The 24,137-nt window shown below is 29.1% G+C and overlaps 1 protein-coding gene across 18 annotated transcripts in view; it reads right to left on the bottom strand.

The window, feature by feature from the left end:
• The window catches only part of LOC132738655 (twitchin-like), a 153,108-nt gene that overhangs the window by 66,836 nt on the left and 62,135 nt on the right, over positions 1 to 24,137 (bottom strand). For 7 of the 18 annotated variants that reach the window (XM_060726234.1, XM_060726222.1, XM_060726226.1 and 4 more), the window contains 10 exons: positions 23,549 to 23,821; positions 18,835 to 18,857; positions 15,915 to 15,962; positions 13,580 to 13,694; positions 13,140 to 13,382; positions 12,712 to 12,757; positions 9,894 to 9,952; positions 7,790 to 7,804; positions 5,235 to 5,317; positions 1,801 to 1,998 (listed from right to left, as the gene is read on the bottom strand). In XM_060726234.1, the coding sequence (XP_060582217.1) occupies positions 1,801 to 1,998; positions 5,235 to 5,317; positions 7,790 to 7,804; positions 9,894 to 9,952; positions 12,712 to 12,757; positions 13,140 to 13,382; positions 13,580 to 13,694; positions 15,915 to 15,962; positions 18,835 to 18,857; positions 23,549 to 23,821 (1,103 nt within the window). Of the gene's footprint in view, positions 1 to 1,800; positions 1,999 to 5,234; positions 5,318 to 7,789; positions 7,805 to 9,893; positions 9,953 to 12,711; positions 12,758 to 13,139; positions 13,383 to 13,579; positions 13,695 to 15,914; positions 15,963 to 18,834; positions 18,858 to 18,931; positions 18,955 to 20,729; positions 20,808 to 22,935; positions 23,011 to 23,548; positions 23,822 to 24,137 lie in introns of all 18 variants that reach the window. The other 11 variants (XM_060726227.1, XM_060726228.1, XM_060726229.1 and 8 more) reach the window with 11 other exon arrangements.

Below are 24,137 nucleotides of genomic sequence, written 5' to 3' on the forward strand. Positions count from 1 at the left end.
TTGTTCAATTAAAACAATAAAAAAATAAAGAATTTTCTAAACTAATACCTCTATATTCAAGCTTGTTTTATCTACTATTTGTGCGGCTAATCTATATATAGTAACAAGCTATTGAGAGAAGTTGTATATCAAACTCTGAACATTTAACCCTTAACCGGCTAAATTTGTTAAATGGATTGATGCAGCTTTAATGTTTGGGACTTAGTTCATTATCAATTTTGATGAATTCAATTTCTCTCAATGTCTCTATTTATCTAGTCTAACAATGAATATAATATATTATATATATACCATATTTATTCAAATACATGAACTAATAATCTACTAAGAAGTTTAAAAAACAAAACAACAATTTCTTTGATTTTTTTATCAGGATTGCTTGACCTTGATGATCTTGTAGGACTTCATAACTATGCCAGTGTAAAAATATCTTACTAATGTTAAAACAAATTATTTGACAGATGTGGCTGATGTTGAAAGAATAAAATTTGATAATCCAATCTATATATAGACACAATGCCTATATTTAGATTTAGAAAGTGTTATATTTAGAACACATAATCTATTTTTAGAACATATATGGTACATAAAGAGCAATACTAAAGCAAGCATGCAGCAATATTCACCTTACAAAATACATTTAAACAAGACTTATGACATACTTATACTGTTTACTTACAAGACAATGTTACATATTCATCAAAATGCAATTATATTTACACAATTCTTCAAAATCCATGAAAATGCAGTTAAAAATTACACAAACAAACTAATACATTACAACATAATTATATAGTACCCTGTGAAATGGAAGTGTCAATTAAAATATCTAATTGAAATATTTTCCTTTCCAGACAGTGTATTCAGTAAAGTTGCCACCAATAAGCACTGACCAAACAATATCTAACATGCTTTTCTCTTTAAACACCCCTGTCCGTCTCTGTATTGCAATAAACAGCTACTACTAAGCTCTTTCTGAGGTCATCTTCTGTTGCCATGGAGACAGCTCCTCTGCATCTTAATAAGCTAGCTGCTTTAACTTCTTTAATTCCTTTATTAAAGATTAATTGACACTATGTACAAACTTACAAAATACTGGATGATACAAAATCAGTACAGGCTAATTGTCAATGAGTTGAAATCTGTAAAAATGCTTGTAATCTGCTTAATAAAATAAGGAAAAACTTTAAAAAGAAAAATATTTTCCTCAAAATGCAAATTTGAAGCTTTTCTGAACAGTATTCAGGACTTTTTTCTTTCCAAGACTTGATTATCTTCAGTGTCAATTAAGCTTTATAAAATCAAAGAGATTTATTAAAAGTGTTAGCTTATTTCCAGCTAGTATTATATATTGGGCTTATGAGTTACCAGTATCTTGTTTTTAATACTGGCCTAATATTGGCCTAATATGAATGAAAGTCAATGTAATGTCATAATTTGATAATTTAACATCCTAGTTTACACAATTGAAATGACTCGAAAGTGTCTGTCATAATCTTTGTTGACATTAGACCAATATCTTAATACTAGCTGGTTTGTTAAAAATTTCATATCAACAACAGAAAACAACAATAATCACAAATGCAAAAATGAGGATATCAAAAAAAATGAACCACTTTTAAGACAAAGCAACAAAGGAAGTGTTGGTTGTTAAAAACACCAAACAAAGCAATGACATAAAGCAACGTAAGTATACGACAATAATTTGACTGAAACAGTTTTCATGTGGATATTATACGACTGGCTATGATTTTGTTTCACGAGACGGTTCACATTTATCCACAACATGGTCTTATATACCTCGACCTCTTTTTCTGCATGTTTGAGTGCTGGCCAATCCGGAATGGCCTCTACCAATGACATTCTTCGACCTTGCATAGACGCACGTCTTTGTTGTTGTTGAGCATCAATGGCTTCCAATTTTTCGGCGGTTAATGTTTTTTTGGGAATGACGTCAAGCTTATTTGATTCATCTATTGATTGACGTCTGCTACCACTCTGAGAGTTATTTTAAAAAATGGAAGAGAAAATGTAAGTTTTCAAAAACAATGGAATTGTTTTACTTAACAGCGCAGAATTCAAAACAAATTTTTAGACAAAATGCAAATTTTGCGAATCTCATTCAAGTAAAAAAAGGAACGCATACCAAACATTTGATTTTGCGGGCAGCGTAAAAGTCAGTTCAAGCCATGAAAATGAAAAATGATGATGGTTTTTATTTAGGTTTAAAGAGTCTGCACTGTGTTTCATTTAAAGCTGTCATGTTTAGTATTAACATCTTTATAAATCATGTACTTATACTAGTTTAGTAGTTTTACTCTTTAGTAATAGTAAATGCCCATTGCAGCAGAGAGGTATCCAAAAAATTCTATAAACATGTATTGACCTTTAATAAAATCAAATTTACAAGAAATGAAGAAATGAAAATAACAAAGTTTACTGAAACATGTTAAATATTTCTATATCATGCCAATGTAAGTATTATTACTGGTAATTATCAATTTAAAATGAACAAGACAATTATTATCTTATATATAGTAAAACAGGATAATGAAATAATTGATTGACTGTGAGCAACATGATAAAATTCTGGATAATACATAGAGGATATTCAAGTTTTTTCTATAAATACATGATTTATTTTCATCGAGTGGTATGAAAATAAATATTTCATGAGTGGCGGTAGCCACGAGTGAAATATGGTAATTTTCATGCCACAAGATGAAAATAAATCATGTATTTATAGAAAAAACTTGAATTTTCTGTTTATTATATACATTTTTCTCTTTTTTTTGCAATAAAATTTGAAAGACTTTCCCTTAAATTTTGTGTACTGGCAGAATTTAAAAGAAAGTAGTCCGGCGAGACACCAGTGAAAATACGGAAAATATGTTTCACTGCAGTGAAAAATAAATTTTTACAGTGAAAATACGGAAAATGAAAATATGCATTTTATTTCATCAATATTTCTCAATATTTCATATATAAGTATATAATACATTATCATATTTATTTATTATCATAATTTTTGTAGACAAATGAGATGAATAATGTATCATGAAAAATGCAAAGTCCCAAGTCATAAATCCTGTTTTACCATATACCACAATGCATTTCTGTTTAATTACCTCCATGTTATTTCAACAAAAATTTGTTAACAATAACTAGCATTAAATTTTAATCAATGTTTAAAAAAAATGTAAATTTAAAGTTTTAATACATTTCTTGATTAATCATAAATAATAAAATAAATCAGAAAAAATCAGGACAACTTAAATGAAAAACAGATTGCAGGTCTCACATATGATAACAAAATGTAATGATAATAATGTACAGATCAACAAACATGTGACAAAATGTAATGATAATAATGTACATTAACAAACATGTGACAAAATGTAATGATAATAATGTACATAAACAAACATGTGACAAAATGGAGATATGTTAATACAATGATATAATTATTTATGGTGATGAACAAGTGGAATTTTGTTAACATAATTATATGAAAAAGAAATATCTCATACTTTAAAAGTTACCAGTGTTCTGCATGGGTTTAAGATAACAGAAAAAAATGTCCCATAATTAACACCATACTTTTAACAAATTCATAATCCCATTAGACGGATGTTGGAAGTAAATACGACAGAACAATTCTGTTGAAATATTGGACATTATAAATAGCTGAAAATGGGAAATTTAAAGCTTCGAATATCAATAAAATCTTGACAGAACACTGATATTTATAAATTTGACTCAGGGTAGAAGCTGGGCAACACATAAAACTTTTAAAAGGATTGAAAAATCAGTTTTAGCATAAAGTCATTTTAATATGAAAGTTTAATAAATATAACTTTGTAGGTGATAAATAAATTTCATTTTAAATAACATTCTAGTCTAGAGCTGCACACTGGAAACATCACTTCACAGCAGAGCCAATCTAAAGTTCTAGCAAATCTAGATATTTCTATTCCTTTACCATCAAATTAAAACCAAAACAAAACTTTACAAATCCATAAAACCTATCTAAACACTCAATGATTATCTAACCAATTCCTGTACAAGTTCATAATTCCTTTCGAATATAAACCAATCAAAAACCTCTTTACTATTCTTTTACAGATCTAAACCAATCACAGCACATTTATGATTCAAATCTAGCCAATCATATAGAATCTCTTAGCCAATCACAGCAAGTTTTATTTCTATACCGAGAACCTGCCTCTTTTCCTGCCTCTCTATGTTTAAGCTGAACTTTAAATGGAGATTCTTCAGACTGACCACTAACTTTGCGCTGTTTTTTGACCCCACTCTTGCACCTAATCTCCATATTTTCATAGCTTTCTTCTAGAGGATAAGTCCTCGAGCCCCTACGACTGAGGGGATGCTCAATATCAACAGAAGGGGTCCGAGACCTTAATGCCACAGATTCAGGCAAAGAAACACTTGACTCTGATACATTTGATCCCCTCCGTGAGCTTGGCTCAGACTCTTTATCCCTCTCAGACTTACAGAGAAAAAATAATAAACCTTTTATCAAATATCTTAAGAAATGATAACACTGTTCTTTAAATAACAACTTACAGAAAAATAGGAAATATCACAGTAACATCCATCTATATCAAAAGATCAAAATTTTCTGAATTTGAAATATATCCTATGTTACCAACTCCTATAATTACAAAAAGCTTAAAAAATATGCTCAGCAATTTTTATTAGAATGAACATTATTATGATGAGCAGTTAATATAAAAAGTTCCTCATACAAAATTACATCCATCTGATGCTTGGCAATCACAATATATAAAATATACACACAGGTATAAACAAATCAAGCAGCAAAATACATAGCCGCTGATTAGATACACGTGATTTTTATAGCATCTTTACATAATTATGTAAGTAAAGTATTCTGAAAACAAGTTAACCATTCACATAAATAAAATTGCTTAAATATTACTCAACACACTTTAACAGTTCTAAAAGAATCATTTTTTGTTGACATTAGCACATAAATAATACAAAGTGGAGTTTTTAGAAAGTAAATTTACTTGTTTAATTGGTATGCTATATGATTTAATTGGCATAATAAATGATTTTTTTATAGTTATAGGTAAAATAAAAAATTGGCATTATAATTGACTTAATTGGCATAGAATATGACTAATTGGTATATTGTGATTTAATTGGTATGACAATTAATTAATTATGGAGTCAACATTTAAACGTACCCTTTCATCTTCACTGTCAGACTCGACTTTCTTCAGTGCCATCTTTGTCATCTCAATTTGCGACATACGACGTTTCTGCTCAACTGAAACAAACATCAAATATATTTAAGTAATTTCAGTGAAAAAGATTGAAATAAAATTCTTTCACAAAGTTTTCTTCAGCAACTTATTTTGAACTGTTAAAAATTTGTGCAAAAATTAAATTTTTAATTGCATTAGTAATTATGTTAAGTAGCGCATTTTGCTTAATTTATATCAATCAATTACCATAAGCAGCATTTAGTATAATACTTTAAAAATTGCGCTTTTTTTGTTTCGCAGAGAATTAAAATTATGTAAGCTAGTTATTTTCAATAGATTATTTTGTTTATAGCAGCAATTGAACATGTCGCATCGCACTGAAGAATGGTGTTTAGGAACAAGAATGTCATTACAGTACAAACTCACTCATCTATATATCATTCTATATAACAGTGTAACAGAACACAGTTATGTCAAAATAAGATGTAAATCAGGCACATTTTTAACATAATCCATTTACCATAATCATTTTTTAATGCCAAAATAATGACTTGTGGTTTTATTTCCCTATTGCAAAATCAAATCATAAAATTCAAAACCAAAGAAAATTGAAAACTGAATTAGAAATTTATAAAAAATATTGAAAATGTTTCCATTCATTCAAGTTTTTGAAATGCCACACATCTGTTTTGTTGGTATGTTTTTTTTTTTCTTCATATTTTGCATATTTTAGAAATACATTGTGTTTTTATATTATTTATATTAAAAAAAAAAAAAAAAAAAAAAAAAAAAAAAAAAACTCAATTTAATAAATATGCTAAATTAAAACTACTTTGTTGCCTATGAGAGGTTGAGTGATTTTGTACATGACATGATGTCTAATACCTACCTATGCCGGCTAGCTAACTAATATGCACAAGCTAAAATGCAATCTAATTTATATATATATACATGTATATATATCATTTTATATGTATCTAAGGTTAATCTTTACTCAAAGAGTTACAGAAATTTTAATGTCCACACTACTATATATTATATTTCTATGGAAAATAAAAAAAATAATCTCATTTACATTGCCAGGAATTCTGCACAAAAACTTAAAAGTTTACTAGAAGCCTTTCCTAGCAGGAACTGCTCAAAAGTAAAACAAAGATCTAAAAAAGCCATTCTGATTTTTAACTTATTTCAAATCAAACATTCATGTTTTTCAAAATGTTCTGTAAAGCCATTTAAGCTAAACAGTGTTTATACTTGAAAAGAACGTAATGGGCATAAAATTGTTTTGTTTTCTTTTAGTTTTTTTTTCATATAAAAAAATAAGTAAAAAAAAAAAAGAAAAGAAAAAAAAGAATATGAATTTTGTAAGTCTAGATTTAATCATTCAAGATTTTTATTCCTTCAAAAAAAAAAGGTTGTTTGACTCGGTCTACTACAAATGGGTGGGACAATATAATTACCAGCTAGCGCTTGCTTTTATCATAAATAATACACAGACTAAACAATATGTCACTAATTGGAAAATATCAATTTAATACTTATTAACATCCTAAATTAGAATTTGAAATCTCCCAAACCTGAGATATTCATTCCCAATTTGTTTATGATATAAACATTTGTCTCTTTCTTGCAATACTTTTATTTTCATTTCTCAAAAAGCCCTCATATGCATAGCTATGCATACAATTTGTGAACTATTTTATTACAATTTTTCAATAAAAAGATAAAATATATTTTCCAATTAGTTCTTAAATCACTACAAACGGCTGTACAATACATGATCAAGGAAACTTCATTTCCCAAATTCATAGTTCTAATGCTGTGTAACATTTTAAAGTATTCCATACAATGTAAATGTAGTATTCATATGTATATGAAACTGGTTACTATAATCAAAAGCTGTAATTATATGGAACCAGAGGGATATGATTATGCTGTAATTATATAACCCCAGAGAGATATGATATTGCTGTAGTAACATGAACCCAGACAGATATGAATCTGCTGTAGTTATATAAACCCAGAGAGATATGATACTGCTGTAGTTATATAAACACAGAAAGAGATATGATACTGCTGTAGTTATATAAACTCAGAAAGAGATAATTATGATATTGCTGTAGTAATATAAACCCAGAAAGAGATATGATACTGCTGAAGTAATATTAACCCAGAAAAAGTTGATACTGTCGTAGTTATATAAACTCATAGAGATATGATACTGCTGTAGTAACATAAATCAAGAAAGATATATGATACTGCTGTAGTAATATAAACCCAAAAAGAGATATGGTACTGCTGTAGTAATTAAAACCCAGAAAGATTTGATACAGTTGTAGTAATATAAACCGAGAGAGATATGATACTGCTGTAATATGTTCACAATGATAAAAATCTTGAAACAAAGTGATCTAAGACATTTCAGCATTGTAACAAATGATGCTTCTTGCAAAATGAAGTTTCCTTGAGTGTTAATTTAGACAAGATGTAAGCTACGCAAACTGCCCAATATTTTAACTCATTGATGAACGTACTGGGAGCAGGCTCTTCTGAAACATAACATAGTTAACAACATATGAAATATACAGAAAAAAACATTAATATATATACGCAGCTCATATAATATATTTACAAATAAAAGCAAACAAGAATTGCAGTAAAATAGACAGATACTCCCTGATGTCACTTAGACACATCTATAAATATCATTTACTAACCATAAAGAAAAGAAGAAAAAATAAAATTTGTAACTTTTACTTCACTTTGCCCCAGATGACCTCAAACCCCAATGAAGTAATTTACCAATCAACTTACTTTGTAAGATATCAGTGAAGGTGCAATGAGAAATAGTAATAATAAAAAATGTCTGATAGAGAAACTAACAACTATATACGTCCTAGCAATTGCGATCAGGAAAGGTAAATTATGGAAGGAATTTTACCAGTATCCTTACTCTTTTTAGCCATCAACTTGTCACACTTGTAATATAACTTTTTTGAACAGATTCTACACTGAGTTTGCAAATCAAGGATTTTCTTCATTAATTTGCTAAATAGGTAGCAGATTTTTTAAGGATATTAAACAGTCAGGAGGCAAGTGCAAAATAAAAAACTGAACATCATAGAATTAATTTAATTTATGCCAGAGAACTTAAGTAGTCATCCCATGGGAGTAGGTACCCAATGGGAGAATTTATCCTTTTTCTTTGTTATCCCATGGGGTTTTTTAACCAAAATAATGGTAAAGAAAATCCTTATGTTTTGCAAGTTAAATCTAAAAGCTGTTCTGTAATCATTTCAGTGTTACCTGTATCCTTGAGTATACACCATGTGTATATACTCCCATATATATATATGAGATGTTAACTTTACATGATTCGAGTTTTTCAGACTTAATGTAAGACATATGATCAATATGATTGACATTGCTTCATTTTTATCATTTACAAGCTTAAAGCGGTTTTTAATAGGTTTAGATAAAGTTTTAGAAAACAATATAAAAGGGTGAAGAAAAACAAAAAGGTAAACTGATGGGACACTTTTAACAAAACATGACACTTAGAAAAGATTGTGAAAGAGTGACGGATTGAGGAATTGAAAAGAAACATTGATAAAAGGTACCAAAACATTTGAGGACAAAACAAAACAGTGCTGGTAGGACCAGAACCAATAATCCATGCAGGAAACATTAAAGTAAGTAAGTTGGGATAAGATGAAACAATGAAAGTTTACAAAACAATACATAAAATATTTTTTGCCCACTTGTTTCAAATAGAAACTTACAATGAGGAGAGATACCTCTTTGCAAGCCATTTTAATAGAATTACTCATATGGTCTTGCCAAGGAGTTTATCAATAATTAAAATGCTGCATCCAATAGACCTTACCATCCTTGGGGGGAAAAGTTAAAATGGCTGTGAATTAAGAGTAATATTGAGTGTGAGTGGCTGAAAGTGGCTGAGAGTGGCTGAAAGTCACTGGAAGAGGCTGATGATGGCACATACAGCGGAACTTTGGGTGACTAGATGTACATACCTCGCTTATCTTTCTTTACATGTTTTAATTCAACTTTTTCAATCTTGGTAACCTGTGGCACTAACATTTGTAGCAAATCAAGTTACTAGGTGTTCATATACAAAGATTTATTTTACCATGTTGATATTTATCATATAAGAATAAGACAAGAAATTTAACACTTGAATACACAGAGGGGTACGATATCAAAACAAAAAGAATAAACAAAGGTTAAGAATTGAAGCAAAGATTCAGAACTCATCTTGTGTTTGTTTGGCACATTGTATAAAGCTCGCTGCTCTTGTACTCAGCAAATTTAAAGCAGGCAGGAAAATTTAGTTATTAATAAATTCAAAATATGGAATTAAAATTGTTTATACATTTATCTAAAAATATAAATTCATAACTTTGAATCAAACTTAAATTGTATTTTTTCTTTTTTGATAAGAAAAATCTCAAAAAATCACTACCACTCACATTTTTTATATCATTTTCTTTCACAATTTTCTTTAATCATAATGACACTTTCAAAGGTTGGAAATTTCAAAGTTTTTATTGCTGGAGTTTATATGTGATGGCAGTGACATTTAAGAGATTATTATACAAGTTAAAAAATAAAACATACCTGGTTTTAGCATTCCCCAATCAATATCTTCATCATCACCTCCTTTCTTCTTTCCCTCCCTTAAAACAAATCAAAGTATAACAAATGAAGGGGAAATTCCAAAAAAGTAAAAGTTCCAATGCTTTATCTATTATCCAAATCACAAATTAGCAGCACAGATCCTATTAATATTCATAATTTCCTGAAAACAAAACAAAACAAAATCATACATCTCAATATAAAATAATAAAAACAAACATGTTTCTACAATTTGGACATCATTAAAAACACACACACAAAAAATAGAAAAAAATCTTTAAACTTAAGCTTACTGGGATTACACCTGCAGAAAGTAACCAAAAAGTATCTTTTTATAGGTATTTGTATTTTTCTCGAGTTTTCGTTCTCTAAATAAAACAAACTTGTTCAAGGCTAATCAAATAATTGAGAACAAAACAGTTTTAAGGTGAACCTTCACATTTGCTCGTTAAGATATTTCTTAGAAATTTACAATGATTCAAAGTCTCTAAACTTTATTTTTAGTGCATACAACAGAGCAGTAGTGCAAGTATAGCAGCTGGTAGAATGAAAAATTTCTATTACGATAAAAGAACACATTTGAATATGACTAAATACCTTAATTAGATTATTAAACAGTAAAAGGCTAACACTTATTTATTGGTTTCATTACAAGAAAGAAAGCCTAAAAAATTAATAAAAGATGTGCAGAACTACCTTAAAATTGATTCCAGTAACAGATTTTCACACATGAAAATCATTAAGTAGAAATACTGTGATGTTTATGTTGTAAATATTGATAAGTTTGTGTTGATAAATTAACGAATTGGAAAGAGTACACTAAGTCTTTAACAGTGGGGATAGTTCTGCCTTAATATGTAGTGGGGGTCATATGGTGACCCTCCAGCTTTACTGGTTGAGGATTTAAGTCCCAGGTGCTTCTTCATGGACTATTTCAACCACAAGCAGGCACATTAGTAGAACCACCTATGTTCTGTAAACCAGTTAACTTTTATAGGGGGGAGGGGAGGGTAGTGAAATATATAAATATTTTACATATATTTAATGTACAACATCAACAATTTTAAGGTGACAATATCTTACATAACATTTAATACATGTTACATTGAAAATAACTATAGTAAGTTGCAAATAAATGAAAATATGTGCAAAACTGAAGAATCATTTATGCTTTAAAGGACACTTCAATGCTATTATTATTTTGCAATTTAATAAAAAATATATCTACATGTAATTTTAATGCTAATAAAGTCAATATAGTCTACAATTTCCATGCTAACTTCACTTCTATTTTAACACCATTGGTTTCTACAGTTCATTGCAGCATATTAAATGGCTATAATTATATATTAAAAAAATGAAAAATTAAGAAAAGATTTACAAATACATGTTTTGTAGTTTTCTTTGTATCAAAGATTCCTTCAACCAAACTTTGGGTCCAACTGTTAAGAAGGTTTTGCACAAACTAACGTAAAGTGTCCTTCCAAGCATCAAATGATTTTACAGTAAAAGAAATCAATTAAGAACTTTGTACATGATGGTATACATACATTAAGATAGAGAAAAGATTATATGTGAATGTCAAGCAATATGGAGATTTTTTCACAACCATCTAAAGTGTTGATTTCTTAAGAAGTTGTCATATAAATATTCCAGAAGCCATAAGGCAAAGATAAAACATTTTTAGGCCAAAGAATTACAATGTATAGCAATATATAAATATATGAGCTGTGTCTGGCAATCTTGGTCTTTGAAGTCTAAAACTATAATATCCTTGTGGTCTAAATATCCCTGAGATATAAACTATCCTTGAGGTCTAAAATAAATATCCTTAAGGTTTAAAATAAAATGAGGTCTAAAACAATTTCTGTTTTTGAAGCATCACTTTGATGAACCAGCATGTATTACATGTACTAATGAACTGGTACTTAAAATATATTGATCAGATGATCTGCAAGGGTAGGTTCAAATTTTATGACACTTTCACATCATAAACAAATCAAAAATGATCATCACGCTCAAATTAAGGTGTTGATTTATGTCATCATTAAACCAATATTTTTTCTGTTTCGATCAGCAAGGACCAAAATAGCTACACACATCTGATATATAACATTACAATGACAATATATTATTTAAGATCATCATGCCTTCATGAACTGATACCTGTAGCCTCGTCTGCAAAAACAAATTGCTTAACTTTTATTCAGTGGAATAACATAATTTTGCTTTAATTTCAATCTTGAGCTGTACCATTATTGTAAATCTAATTATCACTCTTAATGGCAATTCTATGTTATACATTATAACATTATTTTGATTACACATACAGTTAGATGGTATCAGAAGGTTTAAATTGTAAATTCTTACATCAAATGTTAAAGCCAATAATTTGCACTTTTTTCAAAGACTTACAATGAAGTGATTTTAAGCATCTGTAATAAAACTATTGTTAAACAAATTAAATGGCAGATTAATGGCATCTGTGCAAAGTGATGCATGATTTATTATTCTTGGTAATTATTTATGTTGCAAACAGATGAACAGAAATGAGCAGATGAAATATTCAGTTGTTTAATACGCATGCCTACAGTTTAGAACCCAGGTGGGTTTTTTTTAATAAAAGATGAATACCTTCCTTTGAGTATATTTCAAACAATTATTGTAAATTATCTCTTGGAAGAGTAAAACAAAACACAGTTTGTTTGATTAGATCAACACTAAAAAAATTAACTTACACAGCAAAATAATTTTAACTCACACACTTAAATATACTAAGATTCAACAACAGCAAACATACCTGTGTTTAAGAAGGGACCTGAAGTCCATTGCTTGATCTTTAGGATCTGTAAAAGGATAAATTTTTGTTTAACAGTTTGCCTCATAAGAAGGCCTAAACAGGTTTCTTTTAACTAGGACATGTGCATGTTTTCTTAAATGGCCATAATTCAGGAAAAGTGTTTACTAATAAATTGGATAAAACTTGATTTGGTAATGATCTGTTTGAAAATAAGGCAAAAAATTAACTGATGTTGACTTCACATTGGGAAACATATTATTCATTTGACCTTAAGTAATTTGGGACAAACAATTGGCATTTAAGCATTAGTGCATAAAAGATCATCTTTAAAAAAGGCCTGAAATGTTTGTTTGGTCATGATTCTACTTCTAAGCTAACATGATCATTCATTTTGAAAGATAAAAAAAAAGCAGTGTAAGTTTATCTACCTTTAATAAAGACACTCCAAACAACTTTGTCAACAACGACGCCTTCCTGCTCAACTGTTAGAGAGTATTTTGCCTCGTCTGTGAATCTTGTCTTCTGCACTTGTAGCAAGGCTTGGTTGTCACGTAAACCAAAATTGGTGCGAGAGTCTTCACGGATCTCACGTCCAGCTCTCCAGAACTTGATAGACGGTGGTGGCAAGTCTGGTACTATGTCCAATGGGATCTTCATTCTTAGGGGATCACCTAGACACAAGTAATATATAAATGCCGTGAAAATCTTTAAAATATGATAAACAAGATCAACAAGGAAAGGCGGCGTTCAATGAACACAACTGTTTAATACACATGTATTTAAACTATCAACTCCTGTTCCAAAAAAATTAGACTTCTTCAAATTGTGTGAATTCTTTAGAACAGAAAAAAAAATCACAAAGACCTACCTTCTATGATACTCTGGTTTGTAGGTTTATCCTTGATCTTGTGAGTCGGTCCATCAATCTTAGCTTTCTCTGGTTCCTTGTGTTTGACCACTGAAATACGACGACCTTCTCCGTGCTGTCAAAATATACCATTGTAATAATGCTTTTTATTTGTCCTATATCGTTAAACACCCTACATCAGCAGGTGATTGTGTCAGTGATGTAGTTTTTTTTATCTTTTTGTTTACGTTACCTATCTTTTGCTTACAATTATATACTTTGTTATAAATTACTTCTTTAATCATATGAAATTGTTCTCTTCCACTTTTTCATCAAAACTAAACCAAAGTCAAAAAGATTGATTAAATTGAAGCATTAAAGTACAAAAAACAATTTTTTTCCTAGTAAATCAAGATAAATAAACCGAAATTTGAAAAAGGAAAATATTAAAACATTAGGAACACAATAAAGAAAATATCATTTGTAAAGCCAAAGATTGTGTTGGATTCTTGGGAAATAGCCAAAGGTGTAAACAAATGAAACCCACAGTGAAGGGAGTGAGAGGTAAGAACTTTGATAACATTTACATATAAAAACTAGATAAAAAGTGTAAAACAGGAATATAAAAAGTTAACTTGGGAAAGTATTGACCAATCACAATCAAAGGTAATGGTGAACATGACAATTTTGCTGAAATAGAATGATTTAGCTATATATTATATTCAATAAACAAATAAGACCATGTGAAAGAAAACATATGAATAATCTATATTAACATTTCTTTTGCATTGTTTTTTTTTTCTTGAACTACATTAAAGTTGCTATGAGATAATTTGATAAATATGACTGTACATGTGTAAATCAGCTGGAACAAGTCTGCTTTAATATTTTTTCAAAACAAATTTAAATCAGTATCTTTTATGACTCGAAATAGACAACTATTCAACTGGACCTTCATTTCTTTAACATGGTCTTGCAAAATGATAATAATATTGTTTAAGATGATACATTGAAATAGCATGTTTTATGGTGTTACATTGCGTGTCATAAAATAAAGTTAAAGGCCAGCAGTTTTCTATAGTGTATTAATTTAACATTAAAATTTTCAATAAGCTATTCTACATATAATAAATGAAAATAATAATCCTGTAATAAAAATAGATGTTAATGACAGCCAAATTAAACATGTATCATAGAAAAATAGATTTAAACATCTATAAAGCCAAAGCAGAATTTCAAAAACGTTGGACAGACGAGACAACATTGGAATAAGTATAACAAATTGCTGTACAATGTTTGATAGCTTTTATGAAATGAATGCCTAAATGAATGCCTGAAAAAAAAATGTTCCTAATCAATGCCATGTTATGATTATAATTATCATCACTGATTAACATGTAGATTCTATACCTTTTGCTTACCAATAAAAATTTACAACACTACATCACAACTGGAAAAAGTAGTTCGCAAAAAAGGTAGTTAATAAAAAAAATAGTTCTTGAAAAATAAAATCCATAATAATATAAAGTCAGATGAAGATGAAGTGATAAAACTAATGTTCATTTGCTGAAATTATTTTTATGAACAAAGCTCTAGTTAAAAAGTGTGATATTATATAATATAATATATTAATATTGGCATCACTGGACAATACAATCATATATGTCAATCTGAAACTGACTTATTTATATCTCAGACATATTTCTTCATCATGCAGAACAGATACAAATTACAGATTAATACCCCAAAAATCACCACAGGTACAAGAATGTGACTCATGTATCAAAAGAATGTAACTTCAGATGGCATTTTAGCATTTAATGAAGAGTGTTGAAAGATTCAGACAAGGTGTAGACATAAAACTCATGATGACCATTACAAGAACTTAACATTATGTTGTATAAAATTCTAAATATGCTTCACATTAACTGAAGAAGAAAAGTGTTACCTGAAATCGTTTCTTAGTAAACGCTTAAAATTAGTAAAGTATTTGAAGAAATATTAAAAGAAATATTTTATAGTTTGTTAAAAGAAATCATATTGAGATTAAATTCAATACACTGTTTGCATGTCAGCACTGTACATTTAAATTTGTGTTATAATCATTCTTGTAGCTTACTATTTAAATTTGTTTATTTTTATAACATGACTGTATGATACCCCTCAATGTATGCATTCCTATAAGTAAGAATTAATCTAGTTAAGTATTGAAACAAATTTTTATTTTTCATTTTTTATAGAAGAAAGTCTACACCAAGTCCCTCTTCCTAACACATAGGTTGTTAAGGCAGCATGTGTTATTAAATCCAAGCAGATTTTACATATTTTTTGGCTGAAGGAAAAACAACAAGAATACCTTCTTTTCTGACACTTCCAGCACAGTTTTCTTAACTAATTCATCCTCCTATATAAACATATAGACAATCACATATCACAAAATCAAATCATAATAAAATCATAAAACACTTTCATGAAAGGAAATAAAAAAAAAACAAATCAAGCTTTCAAAGAAAATAAGTAAAACAAAAAAAATCTACTCTACTGTCAACAGACAAGATGAAATTAAATCACAAAATATTCAAGGTACATGGACACACTTTATTTTGTTTTTGTCTTTGTGAAAATAACAACTTATTTTTTAGATAATTTTCCCTTGAAGTTTGAAACCAACTGTCATTATTTTTTATCAGATTATCAAAATGGACTGGAATTACATGAGTAAATTTTTCATGAATAATTATTTAAAAAGATGGAGGACAATTTTGTAATGTTTTCAACCAATTTTTTTTTTGGCAACAGGTAGTCTAATTATAATATATTTAAGTGCTCAATAGTCCATATACCTTACAGCATCTAAACTACAAATGAAAATAACTTCATCTAAAAGAAATTTGAAATATCTATTCACTGTTTTCACGCAAAATAAAAAAAATAATATACAATACAGAAGACCAAAGATAATTTACAAACATACATTTATATTGAGGAATTTGTTACATTATAACAGTGAAAGACATTTATGGAAAACGTGGAACTCGATTCTAAGAAAATGTCAAACTTAGCTCTGTAAGTTTTACAATAAGTTAACTGCAACAATATCTATAAATTTAACATTTTGTTAGCATGTTACTTGTTGAAATATTTCCTGAAGATAACGGGTTACAATGCAAGGGGGTTTATATGTATCTCTCATGTAAAAAACGCAATAAATATGCACGCATACACATTAACATGTCGTATAACACAAACAGTACATATATGCGCAAATGCTTAAAAAACGCTATGTTGCTTGCTTGCAATCCTAAAATCGCAGCGCTATATCAGAATATGTCCTAAGCAGGCAAAATATTCACATTTGAGCCGTGTCACAACAAAACCAACATAGTGCGTTTGCGACCAGCATGGATCCAGACCAGCCTGCGCATCCACGCAGTCTGATCAGGATCCATGCTGTTCGCTATCAGTTTCTCTACTTGTAAAAGAGTTGGTAAGCGAACAGCATGGATCCTGATCAGACTGAGCGGATGCGCAGGCTGGTCTGGATCCATGCTGGTCGCAAACGCATTACGTTGGTTTTGTCATGACGCGGCACATTTCTGAAAAATCATATTGTTCAAACTGAATACTCTTCAAAAAAAGAGAGAAGAATATTTTGAAGTACAAATGACAACTGTCTATTATAATATTAGACAGTTTGATGCAATTTTAATTTACAACAGAAAATGTCAAAATATTCAGCACTCTACTAGTAAAATCAAACTATTTTCAGTACAATGAAAATAATCTCCAAATGCATTATCTAACAATGGAATTATCAGGATTCAACTGTTTAATGTCTCTTTGTATATTTTTGTATCTTAATTTCATGACAGTTCTGGTTTTGATCCTTGCTGTCACACTCTGGTTCTGTCCGAAAGAAGTTGCATAGTAACTGACACACCACATCTTACAGTAAACTTTGAAGGGACAGTAAAATAAAATTAAGACATAAATTAAGAATACAAATATCAAAAGACTCAAGGAGGATACTTTAGGTATAACTTTCCAGCTTTTCTTTGAGAATATAATTTAGGAGGAAATACTTTAAAAACAAAAGGATAGTTTAATGAGTGTACAAATTCAGATTTAGGTTTGCCTGTATTTTCAAACATTAGACAAAATATGATAACTAAATCAGCTTAACTTTAAATTATGTTGTTAACATGACTTGTTCACACAATGTAGATGATCAGTGACTTGATTTAAGTAACATAAAAATAAATTGTGGATGGGGGCGGGCATAGATTTTGATTAACTGGCAACTGTATGGATACAACTATAATGATTACATATAATATTATGTGAAAAAGAGAGGAAAGACGACAAAAACAGTATGAATCCTGATGTTTCCATGTAGGTCTGGACTAATTTTCCAACCTCATCAAAATAAATATAATCATCATCATCACTATCATCAGTTGGTTTTAGTGCCTGCAAAATTAAATCATATTTCTGTTTTTTTTACAATGTATAGACAATAAATAATATAGACCACAACCATCACGATTTATTATTACAAAACTCATTAAAATGTGATAATTCGAATTCTGTTTTCATCAAAATCTCATTTCTTAATCTGACTCAAAGTTTATGTTACAAAGCTCTTGATCCATTAATAAAACATTGTTATATAAGAGACATAACAAACAACAAAATATTTTAATACCAATTAATGGTTGTAAAATGCATGATTAGAAATATTGTATTAAAATGACATCACATCATTGTAAATGAAACTAAATCATTAGTCGACATGAAACACGATGGGGGAAAATTATAGTAACACTAGAATTAGAGTTTAAGATAAGACTATACAGTTAAAATGATGAAAATTATTTCAGCAGTGTTTTCTTGACATCATTTTGTGTAGCCGCCAGCCGCTTGTAGCTGTTAATATTCGTTTACACGGCATATTATGCTGCACTTTACACATATGCGAAATTGTTTGCAGTAGATGCAGTGCGTTCAACATGTTAACATTATTATGTAGTTTTGAGAATGTAGCGAGCAGCAAAACTGGTGATTTAAGAAGCAGAGAATGATTTAAGCAGTTTTCACTGACAAAAAACGTCAGCAGCAAGTGGAGGGTGGGGGGTTAAAAGATAAGCCATATTGCCAAACATAAAATATTGCTCTAATCTAAAGTATAAAAATTCAGGGGCACTTCAGAATAAATTCCTAATGAATATTCCAAAGAAATGAATAAAACTTTTCAAACGAACAATTCCGTTACATACCTCGCCAAGTTCTGATAAACTCTCTGTTTGTAAAAATATAAAAAATCACCCATTAGAAACATTTAGTATATAATATATAAAAATATTGTGTACATACCTCAGTGAGTTCTTTCAACATTTCTGTTTTTGTAACCATGGAAATAAAGAAAAAAGAAAAACAATATTAAATCAATTATAAAGAGAGAAAACTTAAGAAAAAGGGAAGTAAAACTGAAAATCATTTAAAGAAAACAAAAAGTATGTGTCTAAAAAAAATAACCCAAGGAATAATTTAATGGAGAAATATATAAAAAAATTAAAGCAGATAGAAAATAAATATATTTTTGCAAAGTTGATATTATAAAAAGGAGGGAAAACATGAAATACAACAGTACAATATGATTTTATCAAACTTTAACATGAACATACTGTATAATTATATTAGTTCCAATTTAGAAAATTCTAGAGAAACTCCTGTTTCCACTTAACAAAACAATGATTTTTCAAAAGAAGGAATGTTATAAATTTACTCAAAGCATTGAACTGAAAGACCTAGCTGCCTATAATGATAATGTGGATATCATAAGAAGGTATGCACAATAAAGGTAATTTTGCAAATGACATAAATAGATATGAATAGACTTTTATATTGAATAACATTAATTAAGTAAATATGCATAAAGCTTTAAGAAAGCACATTTTGAAGTAGTTGTTGTTTAGTTCGTCAGTGACACTGTTTTACAGGCCGAGGAAGACATTGAATGCCCTACAAACACCAGTGTAAACCTAAATAGAACCATTAACTTATAGACTGGCATGTGTAAAAACTTACAAGTCCCTGCAGGAGGGAGTAAAACTTTAAGCATAGCAATAGGCAAGCCAATGACCTTCACCACTCATAAGCAATAAATTATATATATTGACATAGATTCCATGAAGCAGTATAAATAAAAATGGATTAAAATTTTGAAAGAATATTATTATCAAGTCAGAATAATTGTATATTACTACTAAGAAAGAAATATATCACCCCTTAAATAGAAACAAAACCTAAAGATATATTTCAAGAAAGAAAGATTACAAAATGGATATTATAAATTAAAGGGATGAAAACATCATATAATTAAGAAAGAATGAATGAATAAAAGAATAAAAAAGAAAAAAGTTAAATAAAATAAGTTACAGACGAAATTCGATATTTGATAAGGAAAAAGAGAGAAAAGCCGCTTAAAACTCAGTTGACAAATACATTAAAAGTTCTGTAAAGGAAAAATATAAATATATTAAGTACCAGAATTAAGAATGTCTTAACATTGAATATATAACAGCTTCCTGTCATCATGTACAAAATTTGAATAAATTCATCCAATAATCCAACACCCTAATAAAATCATATAAATCAATTGACATTACCAAAATATGCTTTAATATTCTTATACATGTACTGATAAAAGACATACCAGTTGATATTTATTAAGCTCATTTTACATCTTAATAAAGAATAAGAAATATCTTACATAACAAGTCGTTTGTTTTCAATAGGAAACTAATTTTTTTCAGTAATGTATCTTCAAGTTTCTAAAACTGAGTTACTCATTTTGCTAAATATGTCAATTAAACATATGTCAACAATGTCAAAATTGTGTGGGTTTTTTTTACATTTAAAGAATAGTCAAAGTAATTCTAAACAGCAAAACCATGCAGACAATTCATGCTTTTTCAGAAATTCAAGGGAATGAACTCCAGAATTTATTTTCATATTTTCAGACCTTAAATTCCCTCCCTTTACATGAAAGGAAAGTTATACAATGGTTTAAATGAAAAAAAGCAGGAAGCATTTTAACATAATAACCAACATAATATGACATGAGCTTTATACAGAAGAGTATTTTAGAAAGCAAAATTTCCATACATACCGTCAGTTTGTGGTGTCGGGGACATTCCACGACTTTCTTTGCCACTGATGTCACTCTCACTGTCATCGATGATGTCATCTTGAGAAATAGTCAGAGTTCATCACACACACGCACACAGAGAAAATTTTTGTCAGTTACTATGGATACTGCAGTTTTACCTAATTACCATACCCCTCAATATCATCATCATCTTATCCCCTCCCTTGCTGCAACACCCACCCCCTCCATCAGCCTAGCATCTAGAATCTTTTCTCTAGCCCCACCCATTTTTACGTTTTACATGTGTCTAAGATTGTCACACTTTATCTGATAAAAACATGAATTAATGAATTATCTTCTAAATAAAGATCATTCAGACAAACTAATAAAAGCATAATTCAGACAAAAAAGGAAAAGAGTCATTAAAATAGAATATCTATACTATCACAGTATGATTATTTCACAGTTCTTTCACTGTAAACCTGTCAGTACCTGTTCTTCACAAACATGTACCAGGGTTCCCAAAGTTGTCTAATACACCTTGTTCTTTGTGAATCACTGATTCCAGTAATTGAATTAAGGGCACTTTCCACTATTTTTAAGGGCAGGTGAAATTGAAATAATAATATAATTTGCTCTTTCAATTTTAGTTTTCTCTAACCTCATAGTTTCCCTTTACAGAATTCTTAACTTTTAGTCATTATATATGATATAGAAGAATTTGTTCAAACTGCAGTTATCCATGTACACCAACATATTATGATGGCAAAGCAATGAAAGAATTCCAACAGAAACTACCTGTCTATAATTCTGTTAAACAATCCTATAATAATGTCACAGTCCTGTTTAAAATGAACTAATAGATACTGATATTTCCTGATGGATTCTTTTATCACAGCCATCATAAAATCCATCAAGAAAAATGTAAGGAATCTTTTTATTTTAAATCCTCAAAGTCACTTGATGATTGCCTTATCAGCTGGACTGGTCCAGTGACCTTCCAAAAATATTTCAATTTTACAAAATAAACTCTTGTTACTTTGAACTTTTATTACAAGAAAGTTAAATTGTACCAAATTTATAAAATGTTTCCTTAAATTCTATTTCTTACATTACTTTCAGAAATATCTATTCAATTAAATCTTAGCAATTCCTCAATTAAAATAAAGCCATTGGGGCTATTAAAACGAGCCTGCCAAGCTATGAAATTCTATGAAGTCTTAATCCCTTTTCATTAAAAGCCCTAAATGCATCTTTAGTTTAATCATTTTATTTACTTAATTAAAATTAATTAAAATGTTAAAAAGGTTAAAATAGTGAGTTTCGTTACCATGTGCTATTACATTACAAATGGTACATATTGATTTGGTGAGTATAACATTTACTATATGTATTTATATTACCACTTTTACATTACATTGATTAACTTGTACAACACTGACATTATAGTTAATTTAGCAGTTATTATATAAAGATATACTGTATCATTCAGGAACTTCGAGGGCGTAATCTAAAAAGCTTTCGGTTAATATGCCTATGAATGAATGAACAATCTACAATTTTAAATTTGATAATTTGATGTGTATCTATATTTAGGAAGTTCTCTACATGATGGGGGTGTCCTAATTTTTATAGATAATGGGGATTCCTAAGCATCTAAAAAGCAGGAAAACTTGAACTTTAAAAGTGAATTTTATTGCGTAAGTTTGGACTGCATTATTATACTCTATTTGCCACTTCTACTGGTAACTGACTTTAAGCTTTCAATTAACAACAGTTGCCTAGCAACATTTATACTGACTAAAAGGTGAAGGTCATATCTAAGGAAGGCCACAGGAACATTAAAATCCCGCATAGAAAAAGTTAATGCCAAATACATGTATAAAATAAAAATAATTTTTGTTAAATTTGATTTTAATGAAAAGGAAACAAAATCAAAAAAAAAAATTTAAGTAAAATTTTGTTTATCTATGCAGGATCAGACATCAATATATAGCTCACAAATATACGGAACATGCATTTATAACCAACATTATTGAAATATCTTTAATCAAAGAGAATAAGAAAGTTTGTTTAAAAACCACTTTAAAATATTTCTTGTCATTTTTCTTTTCTTATTTTTTTAAGTAAAATTATTTGCTATCGCAAAATCAATTGACGTTTTTAAAAATTGTTTTGTCATTTAATAAAATGTTGGTTATATTTTATATGGATAATAAAAGCTTACCTTCTTCAACGATGATTGAAGGTTTCTTCATGTAAAACTTTGGTTTACGATTGTCCAATTTATTTTTAGAGTTCCCTGTTAATTAACATGTCACACTAATATGGTTACTACAAGAACACATCTATGTAATATATATGTACAAACCCCATTTATATGATAAAACAGTGTTAACCACTGGTCACCGAGTCATGATACTTTTCCTGAAAACATTCTTACCAATGTTCTAAAACTTAACATTATAAAACACACTTAAACCAAAGCACACCCTTTTGCTAAAGTAGCTCACTCAGTAAATAATACAGCACTTCAACACCATAAAAATCTTAGGTCAAGGCATTAAACATTTCTTCAAAATTCACAACAATCAAAGGCAGGCAAAAAATTTACTCCAAACTTAATGGGTTAAAAAAAGAAAATCACCAATTTTTGATGTTCCATTTAAGTAAACTGTAAAATATGTCATGTCAAATAAAATCATGATTTATGAAAAAAAGCTAGCATTCCATACAACCAAAGCTGAAAATGAAGTTAATGAAAGAAAGCAAGAAAACAGTGTTTAGAAGCAGTGAGTATGCACCAGTCCGGCCCAATCAAAATCTGTTTGTCTGTATACCTGTATGGGAAGTATCATCATCTCCAACAACTATGGAGGGTGTCTGCGATTCTTTACGTTTTGGGGGAGCTGGGGAAGGGCTCCTGGATAATTTCTGTTTGCTTTCAGGCTTTGGGGAAGGTTCTTTTACAGTTTTTGAATCAACCTTAATCTCAGGTTTTTTCTTTTCAGGTTCTTTCTCTTTGGGTTTTTCTGGCTCCTTTGGGGCCTTTTCGTCCTTTTTCTCTGCTTTGGGTTCTACTTTTTTAGGAGCAGGTTCTTTTGGCTTCTTGTCTATGAAGTGTTAGCATAATTAAATCAAAAAGAACTAAATTTCTAAAACTATATAAACTAAATAATGATTAAAAATAAAAATAATTACGATAATGCAGAGATAACACTGACATTTTTCTTTAAGAACAACATCTTCACAAGTAGTAAAAACAAATATTCATGATTTTCACCCTCCAATTTTTTTTTAAACCTTTGTTATTGTAACTACTAGTTGAAAATTATTTAAATAAGTGTTTCTGTCCAAGAAATTACTTGTTTTTAAAACAAAACTTGGTTAACTTGACCTTTTGACTGAAGTTATTAGATACCAGACTTT

This window comes from Ruditapes philippinarum, unplaced genomic scaffold, assembly GCF_026571515.1.
Source record: "Ruditapes philippinarum isolate M1 unplaced genomic scaffold, ASM2657151v2 ctg1639_1_1_1_1, whole genome shotgun sequence".
NCBI classification, from domain to species: domain Eukaryota; kingdom Metazoa; phylum Mollusca; class Bivalvia; order Venerida; family Veneridae; genus Ruditapes; species Ruditapes philippinarum.